The sequence below is a fragment of the Doryrhamphus excisus genome, chromosome 2 (genome assembly GCF_030265055.1).
Source record: "Doryrhamphus excisus isolate RoL2022-K1 chromosome 2, RoL_Dexc_1.0, whole genome shotgun sequence".
Taxonomy (NCBI): domain Eukaryota; kingdom Metazoa; phylum Chordata; class Actinopteri; order Syngnathiformes; family Syngnathidae; genus Doryrhamphus; species Doryrhamphus excisus.
In genome coordinates this window covers 8,132,626-8,142,724 of record NC_080467.1, presented here as the reverse complement: position 1 = coordinate 8,142,724, position 10,099 = coordinate 8,132,626, and the positions used below count along the sequence as shown (strand labels likewise).

General features: G+C 42.7%; 1 protein-coding gene across 3 annotated transcripts in view; it reads right to left on the bottom strand.

Annotated features, from left to right (window-relative positions):
- Positions 1-9,980, bottom strand: part of ass1 (argininosuccinate synthase 1) — a 23,265-nt gene extending 13,285 nt beyond the window's left edge. The window contains exons 1-9 of one of the 3 annotated variants that reach the window (XM_058064458.1): positions 9,883-9,980; positions 9,262-9,374; positions 7,981-8,049; positions 7,710-7,898; positions 6,554-6,610; positions 6,401-6,475; positions 6,101-6,171; positions 5,987-6,017; positions 960-1,050 (exon numbers count right to left, since the gene is read on the bottom strand). In XM_058064458.1, coding sequence (XP_057920441.1) covers positions 960-1,050; positions 5,987-6,017; positions 6,101-6,171; positions 6,401-6,475; positions 6,554-6,610; positions 7,710-7,898; positions 7,981-8,049; positions 9,262-9,363 — 685 coding nt within the window. In that variant the 5' untranslated portion in view covers positions 9,364-9,374; positions 9,883-9,980. Of the gene's footprint in view, positions 1-959; positions 1,051-5,986; positions 6,018-6,100; positions 6,172-6,400; positions 6,476-6,553; positions 6,611-7,709; positions 7,899-7,980; positions 8,050-9,261; positions 9,375-9,503; positions 9,696-9,749; positions 9,805-9,882 lie in introns of those variants that run through there. The other 2 variants (XM_058064457.1, XM_058064459.1) reach the window with 2 other exon arrangements.
- Between the last annotated feature and the right edge of the window lie 119 nt (positions 9,981-10,099).

The following is a 10,099-nucleotide window of genomic DNA, read 5'->3' as shown; positions in this document are numbered from 1 at the left end:
ACTTCATTACGTTCACTTGCACAATTCATGGTGACCCAACACAGGAGTTGCATCAATTAATTCCACCTTTCAGATTATAAAAATGCTCATTTTTTATTGACTATACTTAGCTATTCTAGTTACAGACCAATAAAATAGAAATATATGTTTGTAGATGACCACAATGCATCCCTCTGGGATACTATCCATACAGTCAGAAATGACTGTGAATGTGTCTATGTGCTATACTATGTCTATATGCGCCCTGTGATTGGCTGGCCACCAGTCCAGGGTGGACCCCGCCTCTTGTCTGAAGACAGATGGGATAGGCTCCAGCACCCCTGCGACCCTCGTGAGGATAAGCGGTAGAAAATGAATGAATGAATGTTATGAAAAACAAATAAAGTTTTAATTTAGGGGAAATTAGGATGTGGGAAAGGCTGTGTTAAGTCAAAATTCAGAAAAAGTCATCATTGTGAGGTAATTCTTTATAATAAATAATATAAAGTAATAAATAAAAATAAATAATAAATAATTTATTATATATATTATATATTATTATTATTATTATATATAATAATTTATTATAAAAATCATGAAATAAAAAATAAAATAAAAATATTACTAAAAAAGTTGTATTGTAAAGAGAAAAAGTCCCAATTTTAAAAGACTAAACTCATAATATTACGAGAAAATATGATGTTATTTTAGTACCATGGTGTGAAAAAATTAGGACACCTCATAGGGACTGTATACAAGTGACGTTATTTTCTCCCAGTCTGAAAAAAAAACATTCACACACGCAACAGGTGCAGTCAGAGGGTTTCTTCTTGTCACTCACACACTTTCTTTTCTAAAAATTGCAGAAAGCAATGCCATTTTGGCTAACGCTCTAACAGTGCCAATCAACACGGAGCATGACCATGGTATAGACACGGGGCGTTACCACATCGTCACAATACATCACATAGCCCACAAACCGTTCTTGAACTCCAGCTCCAGCACATCGGGGGTGGGGGGAGAAACTTCCGGGCTCTTGGTCATGAGATAGAGGTTGGCTGGAGCGTGGTTCTGGAAAACAACAACAATAAAAAGTCACTCCTCTCGCTTTTGCTGGACCTCATCACAGAAAATATGTGACATCGTTTGACAGGCGGCCTGGCAGAAGAAAAGAGAGGATGAGGCGTGAATGAGTTGAGTGGAGTGAGGACAAAAAAATAAATCAATCTTTCATTTTTTTTTTCCCCACACGGAGAAAGAGAAAAGAGTCATTCCTGTAGTGACAATAGGAGCAATGTGGGTAATTCAGTGGAAAGTATGAAGTATTTTTAAGGACCGAGACCTCCTGAAGTACATCTTTGTTCATTCATCAGGTTCAAATTCACTTCTTCTCTATGCCTACATTTTATTGTCTTAGTGAGCTCGGCTATTTGCTCTATTTGACAGAGCAAGGTGGGCATAAATCCCACATACAGACTCTAAAAATTAAATTTTTCCAGTAAGATTTGGGAGAGTGGGGATTTCAATTCCACTTGTGTTGGTCTGCATCTCCTTTTATCTCTTGACATTCGTCTCTGCTGTCAATTTCCAGGCTTTTTACTTTCAAAGCGCACACCTAAAATGCACTACCTGGCTGACAGATATTTGTTTTCCCAGTTGTCAGTGTCTCGCTAACGTGGCGTCCCTTCCGCCAACAATTACGCAGCGGCAAGATGAGGCCGAGGCCTTCTCCTGAGCTGTGGCAAATTGCAGGGGTGCTATGCAGAATAACTGAGTGCATTTAAATGACAAGCTTTACCAGACAAGGAATCGTACAATAACTAATCGGCGTGAAGCGAAAATGAGCAAATGCGCAAAATCTCTTTACATTTCTTTTAACTAAACGGCAAAATTGTCCTCGTCCTGTCCTCTCTGGTATTTTCTGCATCGGTACCCTGAAAGATGCCAAATGAGAGTGAACAGGAGACGGGTGAAGGGCTAATGTAAAAAGCCCTTTGATGGACGGCAATTTAAATACTGGAGCGTAGTGAAAGGGGAAAGGTTTTTCATTTGGCTATACGTTAATATAAGCTACAACTTGCTTTGTTTAATTATCCTTAAATTTCTATGCCCCGTTGAAAATGCTCATTTAGGTACGCTTGCAATTCCGGCTCATGTGATTGTTGTTAGCAACTGAGACACTAAGTGGTTGATGCTTGTTGTTCAGTGGAGAGTAAAGGCTTTATTCCACTTATCCTCCACTCTGGTCTCCTTTCTCAATCACATCTCCACATTTGGTGAACCTCGACGTGAGTAATATTATGGACTGACAGCAGCGCGGCTGTCTCGAAGTGGTTCGATGCTAACGCCTGTGCTACGTATGCTGGACATATGGCAAGCCCGGTTTCGACTACCAGGAATAACGGAGGATGTGACAAAGTATTTCTATTGTTGTTACTATAACTTGCCTTTTAAGATGAAAGGTCTGTTCCTGGTCTCTTATTTTATAAAATACATGTTTTTTTTCTTCTTCATTGTGCATTTTTGGCTGGTGTGACTTAAACTCCCGATTGACAAATTGGCTATATTGGGTATTCTTATTGGATAGGAATATTTTAGTGGTTAAAAGTTGACTGTGTTGCAGTGGGAGTAAATATTAAAGATCTTTTAAGGGTTAGGTTTGACTTGCGGGATGCACAAACTACACAATGTGGAAAGTGTTTTCTGCTAAAAAGCAACAAAAACAACATCTGAAAATATTAAAATTCATGCGCACTACAAAACTTATGGGTCGCTGGATAGAAAAGAAGTGAGGGAATGGGCTTGCTGCCAGTGTTTGAAGATCAATGCATTTCAAATGAAACCCCCTGCAGGTGGACCTGTCCCAAAGTCGTGGCCCAAAAAGAGAAGGGAGTGTGTGTGTGTGTGTGTGTGTAGCGGGGGGGTAAAGGTAGCGACAGAGAAGGTGGTGGGAGTGGGGGGCAGCGGGTATTGGTGGCAAATGGTGCGTGAAGCACACCATCATGTAGCACAGAGCAACTCCTTTGGCAGTCTTTGCCTGGGCCATATTGTTGTGCTAAACGAGGCCCGTGAAGCCTGACGCATGAACTTAAAGCAAGTAAATTTCTATCTTTCCACATATTACTTGCCTCATTGGTTTTCAATCGAAGCCAACGGGGCCTAAAAGAGGCAAGAGGTGGCAGGGAGGGAAGGGAAAAGGGAGAGGGGAGCGCAGTGGAAAAACATCCTTGGTGCAATGGCTCGGAAATGACGCTTAAATCACCGTGTTTGGAGTTGCGCTTTAAAATGCAAACATGGCAAACTGGGACAAAAAAAATATCACAGGAGAGATGTTGGCTTGGGTATCAATAAACACAACAAACCAATGCATGGAAGTTTGGATGGACTAAAACATCTTTCAGTAGCATATTAAACCAACTAAAAGATGACTTTTTTTGTTTTTACCTCTAATCATTATCTTATTATCAACTTTTGAGACACTTCGGAAGCGACAGGAAGAAAAGCTCCTAGTCTACAGTGATGCAGACGGCATCGACCCGTGGTGGTCAAGCAACCTTATGGAGTCTGGGCTTGTTCTTCGAGAAGCTCTGTCATCTGGGAGGAACTGGGAGTCGAGACGCTGCAACTTGCCAGATCAGCTGACTCAGGCATCTGGTCGGAATGGCTCCAGGACGCCTCCCTGGGGAGGTGTTCGGGGCCAGTCCGACCAGCAGGAGTCCTCGAGAAGATTCAGGAGGGACTACAGTATATCTCCTGCTGCGTGATGACTTTGCATCAAAATGAACGAGATTAGCATTAAAACTTGTCTTGTTGTTTATATACACACAGCTAAGTATTACAAGTCATACAGAGCACGCCCGAGGCAAGCAAGCGCACGGGCCAAACTTTGACCTCTTTGCTTCAAAGCACGCATTCACGCGCAAACTTACACCTACAAACCCTGCTTCCTTCGCCTGCAGGCGGGACTTCTTTGCCTCCATTTATCTTTCACACGAGCCCACAAAACGACTTTCCACTTCCTCAGCGTCACGCTTCCTTTACTTGCGGCGAGCGGTGGTCCGTCCACTTCCCCATCGCGGAGAACAAAGCATGTCACAGATAGAGGCTATAATTAAGAGGGAGCTGATGTTTTTAATGACTCGGACGAGTGTCAGGCTGCCTGAGGGTGGTCCGCCCGACCGCTCAAGTGTGGAGAGGATGACATCATTTAAGTCAAGTCATCTTTGTAGGCTTTATGGAAACTATTGAAAACAACTTGTGGGACGTTGGAATATCTCCGGTCCTAAGTATTCACGCAGCTCCAAAATGGAGAAAGGGGTCACAGAGGTCAGAGGGCAATCGCGCTTACATGCTCCCATGTTATCAGGAAAGATTGTGCGTTTTCAAATCGCAAAGAAACCTGAACTCTGCTGGCTCTTATCTAGAAGAGAACACATGAGCGACCATTTGGACCATTTCCTCATCTGGCTGTGGCGGCCAGCGGGAAGTTGGGGGGGGGGGGGTTATTGTGCCACAGGTGAGTGGAGGAAGGCGGTGCCTTTAGGGCTGTAACTTTAGGAGACAGGGATACGTGGGACAAAATGACCCCTTCCGATGACCTTTTGGGTCAATCGGGTCTGTCCGACTTAAATCTGTGCTTATTTGATGGAAACCTCAATTAGAATACTTTAATGACTTACTTCAATAAATAGCATTCAAATGTTCCTGTGTATTGGCTTAACTTTTATTCAAGTATTTATTCCCAAGGGACAATAATTAATCTTGGATAAATATTTTAGAGTAGCGTATAGCAGTCAATATATTTACTATCAACACACAACCATTATTGTGGCAACACAGGTCATTAGCCAGGTAATTGTGTGGCATGGCGTGGTCATGAAATGGCTGCTGAAATGCAAAGGTTGTATTAATTTTTGTGAGTATAATTAGTTTTTACTTTTTTTTTCAATTGGAGAACAGATAAAAACGCTGCAGAGTAAACTGTATGAACTGCCAACCCACGTATCAAAATCAAGTGTGAACACAGCTGATAATGGCCTAGGGTAATGCATTCAAATCCTTTGGACCCGCTTGCCATAAATATTTCATTGTATTTAATGCCATTAATTGACATTGGCATAAGTGGTCCGACACAAACCCCCTTGAATGGAAATGACCTGCACAATACGGTCATCATATATCGCTATGCTATTGAGCTCCTTGTGAGTGTAGCGGATGGGGTGGGAAAGGGACGATGAGGTCTGAGTTACAGGGCATCGCCACTACAGCAGTGCGGTACCCTTCGCCGCTCCGTGACACCCCGTCCACTACAGGGGGAGGGGGGGGACTCATCTGTCTGGGCGCGCTGTCTTTGTACTTTACTGTTACTGGTGACATTTTGGTGTCACGGTGTCACGGTGAAATGGCTCCCCTCCCACGTCGCAGCCCGCGGCGGCGCAAACACCAGCGGAACAATGAGGGTCCCGAGGAGTTTGGAGGCTGGAACTCAGGAGGCCCCAGCTGGGCGCAATGCCCTAACCCTTCCACCCCCCACCCCCGCCTCCTCCTCCTCCTCCGGCTCCCATGAAATCGGGAATTAGTCGAAGCGTTGCTGACGACAAGTCAGTGTCTGTGTGTCCCTGGCTCTTCCCAGGGCCTGGCGAGGACCCCGGGTGAGGGGAGAGACACATATACAGACGTAGCCGTCGAGATGGGAGCCTTGTGGGTCACCAGGGGCAACCTGTATGTACTGCTTTGACCTCTGACCCCTGGCAAAAATCACACTCATCGGTTGTTTGCCTGTGATGGCACTTGCGCGGGTGGGAATATGCACAGTTACTCTTACGGTCACACCAAGTGAAGTCTATTTTGATATGCGTCACATCAAAAATACACTGCTGGCATCCATTCTTTAGAAATCTGCATGTTTAGTACAATTAAACAACTTGTTGCTGTTTTACACTCACAAACACACATTTTATTGACCTAATGTTTGATATGTTTGTGTATGATAGCAGTGTGTCCTTACTTTGGGGTTTTCCAGGATGCCGGATTCATAACTGTTGATGAAAATAGACTTAATTCAGAGACTCAAGCCTCAATATGGCACACACACACACCGAGATGTGTCGTATCAGCTCACCTTATGTGCATGAGGTTGGCATCCATGCTCCACGGCGCCCGAGGAGTGACGGGCACAGGGATGCCGTTTTTCTACAGAGAGTATGCTCAGTTGAATGGCACAAACAAGTAATTTAGGCTGCGCTGTGCTAATGGTAGCGGTTGGCTTCACTACTGAATGTTTACTTTTTTTGTTCTAGACTGAACAACAAACAAACTAGAAACACAGCATTTGTTGAGGTACCGTTCCTCAAGCAGGGCAGCCAAGTGCGCCCTCTACCGGACAAACTGTTGAACGACAACAATCTGGTGTCCAGCTTACCTGTGCGTATTCCATCAGGTCTATTCTCCCCCGGAAGCGTTTGTAGAACTCCGGGATCCTCCAGGGTGCGATAATCTGAATGGCACACATCAACAAGTGGTTGAGTGTGAGATTATTTGGGGCCTCTAGCCTGCTGACGTCACACGAACTCACCGTAATCTCAGGGTAGAGGGCATAGAATGCCAGCTCAAAACGTATCTGGTCATTTCCCTGTTAAGAAAATACAAAATGGTGAGTGAACGTTAGTGGCCTTTGTTTATACATGAATTGAAAGGACAAAATAGCACTTAGACTGAGCAGTAAGGCAAACTAATTTAATTAAATGAGGGTCAAATATGATGAAGAAAGGGTACATTTCCCACTAGAGTATTGTAGTATTTTTGTTTCAGCTACTGGTTAATCTGAAACCATGTAAACAAACGGCCTAAATTCTATGACGGTACAGCAGAACCTCTGAGTTAAACCTAAACCAGTGGTTGACTTTACTTTAACGTTCTTCTATGACTCTGAGCTGTAAGTGGCAATGAGATCATGTCTGTAATGTTTAAGCATTGCCAAGTTAGGTTCAGCTTTTGCTTCTTTGGTTTCCATCCTGCTGTGCCTTCCAGAAGACCTATGGCGCCCTCTAAAGGGAAATACAGCCCATATGAAAAACGTTGCTTTAAACCTGGGTGTCCAAAGTACAATCTGGGGACCATTTACCATTTTTTTATGGTCCGCAGCACGTTGTAGAAACACAAATAAATAAGAAAATTGAAAAAAAGAACAGTATAAAACAGTACAACAGTTCAGAACAGTATAAAAAAGTCTTCCTACATCAAAATGGGTAGGTTTAAAAAAAGTAAAAGTGGCCACCGCATCCTTTGGGTTTCCATATTCGACCCTCTGCTTTAAGACTCAGTTGTTTATTGTTCTTCAGAGACATATTTTCCACCAAATGTGAGCCTAATTCAAACGTTACCTTGTTAAACTTAAGGCAGGGTCGAATACAAAAACATTGACAAATCCCAGGGCACTTGAATTAACCTAATCAAACATACAAAACCAGTAACTGTTTAGCACATCAACAAAAAACACCAACATCCAATTTAATATGCGCCAAAGTAAATAGTCATTACAATTACAGTTGTAATTTTCCTTTAATCTGAAATGACAACCGTTTTCCCGTTTATTGGCATTCGTGTCCGGGATGTAGTCATAATAGTCTTTTTCATTAGAATTCATGTATTGGTGACCGAAAATGTACAAAACAAATGCATTTGCACCACAGAGGCAAAAAAGTGAAAAGAGCGATGAATAGCTAGCGTACCTTCCCTGTGGCGCCGTGGGACACATACTGGGCTCCCTCCCGCCGTGCAATCTCAATCTGGCGCCGGGCGATGCAGGGCCGAGCGAGCGCCGTGCCCAGCAAGTATCGGTCCTCGTAGATGGCGTTGGCCTGAACAGCGGGCAGGATGAAGTCTTCCACAAACTCCGTGCAAAGGTCTTCAACAAAAACCTGCACGAGAAAAACAGCGGGAAGGCGATGACGTCAGTTTATGATTTTAATACTTCTGTTGTGGTTTTTATATCCAGCATACCTTTTTAGCACCTAGGCTTTCTGCCTTTTTGCGAGCGGCTTCAAAATCCTCATCCTGTCCAATATTGGCCTGCACAGACAAATATATATGTATGACACAAATATATGATATATGACACATTGTGATGTGTATAATGATTTAAAAGTACTTATTGCCGTGGTGGAGTACACATAAAATAAAAAAAATGCACTTTACTGTATTCTAGTACACCCCCATGTTTCTGCAACCATTTTTATTATCTTAATATATACAAATTAAACTTAAGAGATCAAGAAAAGTAGTCAGCGTCCATCCTACAGAAGCATATATTTAGCACACAGCTGTGGGAGAGACAAAAACATGAATACCAAACGTTTAGAAATGCTAATTAACAAAAAAAATATTATTTCACAAGCAAGACAGCTTATATAATACATTTGGGAGTGGTCTTTTATTGTGAACCCCTAAGGCCCCCCACCAATAGTCATGCTGTCTATTGAGGATTTTAATAATGGATAGGTTATGTATCGTCTAAAGGTTTTACATCGTTGAGTACAGCTAATGAAAGATGTCCTCCCACAATGTTGTACAATCTTGCTTGTTGTACACATTTTAAGTGCCCCCCCCCTCCTCTCCACCTGCAAAATCCTGCTAGCCGTGCAGTGGCATTATTGTGGAGTTAAGTGCTATTGTCGTGCTGACAAATGAGTCGCACACAGGGGCGTATTTAGTCATTTGGGGGCCCGAGGCAAATCTAGTCCCTGGGGCCCTCCACAGCCTTTTTAAAAAAATATTTTTCCAAAATGCGAGCATATAATTTAGGCTACTTTTTTTCCCCTGCTTTTGAAATCTGTTAGCGCTTTAAGACTTGCGTCTTTGTGATGAAAAGCGTCACTCTCAGCTTCATTCTCCTCAGGTGACGCTGACATTAGCTGGTACGGCTGTCTTCGCATCTACGCTTGTTGTGACTGTGAAAAAGTTTGACACGTTTTGATAAAAACTCTGTTTTCCATTCGCCTTCTCTTAACTCACCGCCGACACTCACCATTTGTTTCACTCATGAAATAGCAGATCATTCCTTCCTGATGCTGTGCGACTTTTTAACACAACACAGGGGGAGCGCTAAAGAACACACACAGGACTGAATGTATCACCTTATTATGTATTATTGCACTATAGATTGAAGTGAATGTCTCTTGAAGTATCCATGCAGTATCTATGAAATGGTAAGTGCGCTCCTGGGCGTAAACAGCATCAGCAGCGTGCCAAGATACATAAATAAAATTCCTTTGGTAAACTCACCATGTAAGCTATTACATCATAGCCCTGCTCCTTGAGCCAAACTAGAATACAGGAAGTGTCCAGTCCACCGCTGTAGGCCAGGACCACTGTACCTTTAGACATGATGACGTCTCCTAGCAACACAGAGAAAAGACATAAGTTAGGCAGTCAATGTATAACTCACATGTACCAGGGCTTTCTTTGATATTCAAGAGCAATGTCCAGTCTATTCCAGCACCAAAGAAGCAGACATTTGCACTAACCTATGCATAAAACCGCAAACACACGTGGTTAAAAAAAAAGGTATTCCTTGTGTATTTCAAGCAATTGGTAGAAATTCGCACACAAATGAGCCATTAAAATTGTAGCATGTGTATACGTTTATTATTAACTGTTATGCTGTCCGAATGTGATCTAAAAGTTGTCAAATACGCAATAAAAATAATAATATACACACACACACAAAACAGGAAGCTGGCTAACAGCCAATTATATGCGTTTAACCATACCAGCAGTAATGTATAGTGACGTCGCCGCGAAATGCATCATGGTCCAATTTAAAGCATGCACGGTAATTGATAGCTGGTTAGTCCGCTCCTGGAAACTTACATTTAAATCCAAGAAATGTTAAGATCTACTTACGAAACTTGCCAAAATGGCTGCTGCTGTGGGAGAGAACGCTTAATGAAATGTCAGCTTGGCGCTCGGGAGAGTAAACGGCAACTACAGCGCTTCCTGTAATCGCTGCAACCTTATTGGTGCTTTGCATGTGACGTCAACTCTTGTATTTTTGTTTTGTGTGGATTTCAATAAAGTTTAATTATTTAAAAAATAAACCCCAAAAGTCTGTATTGCCTAA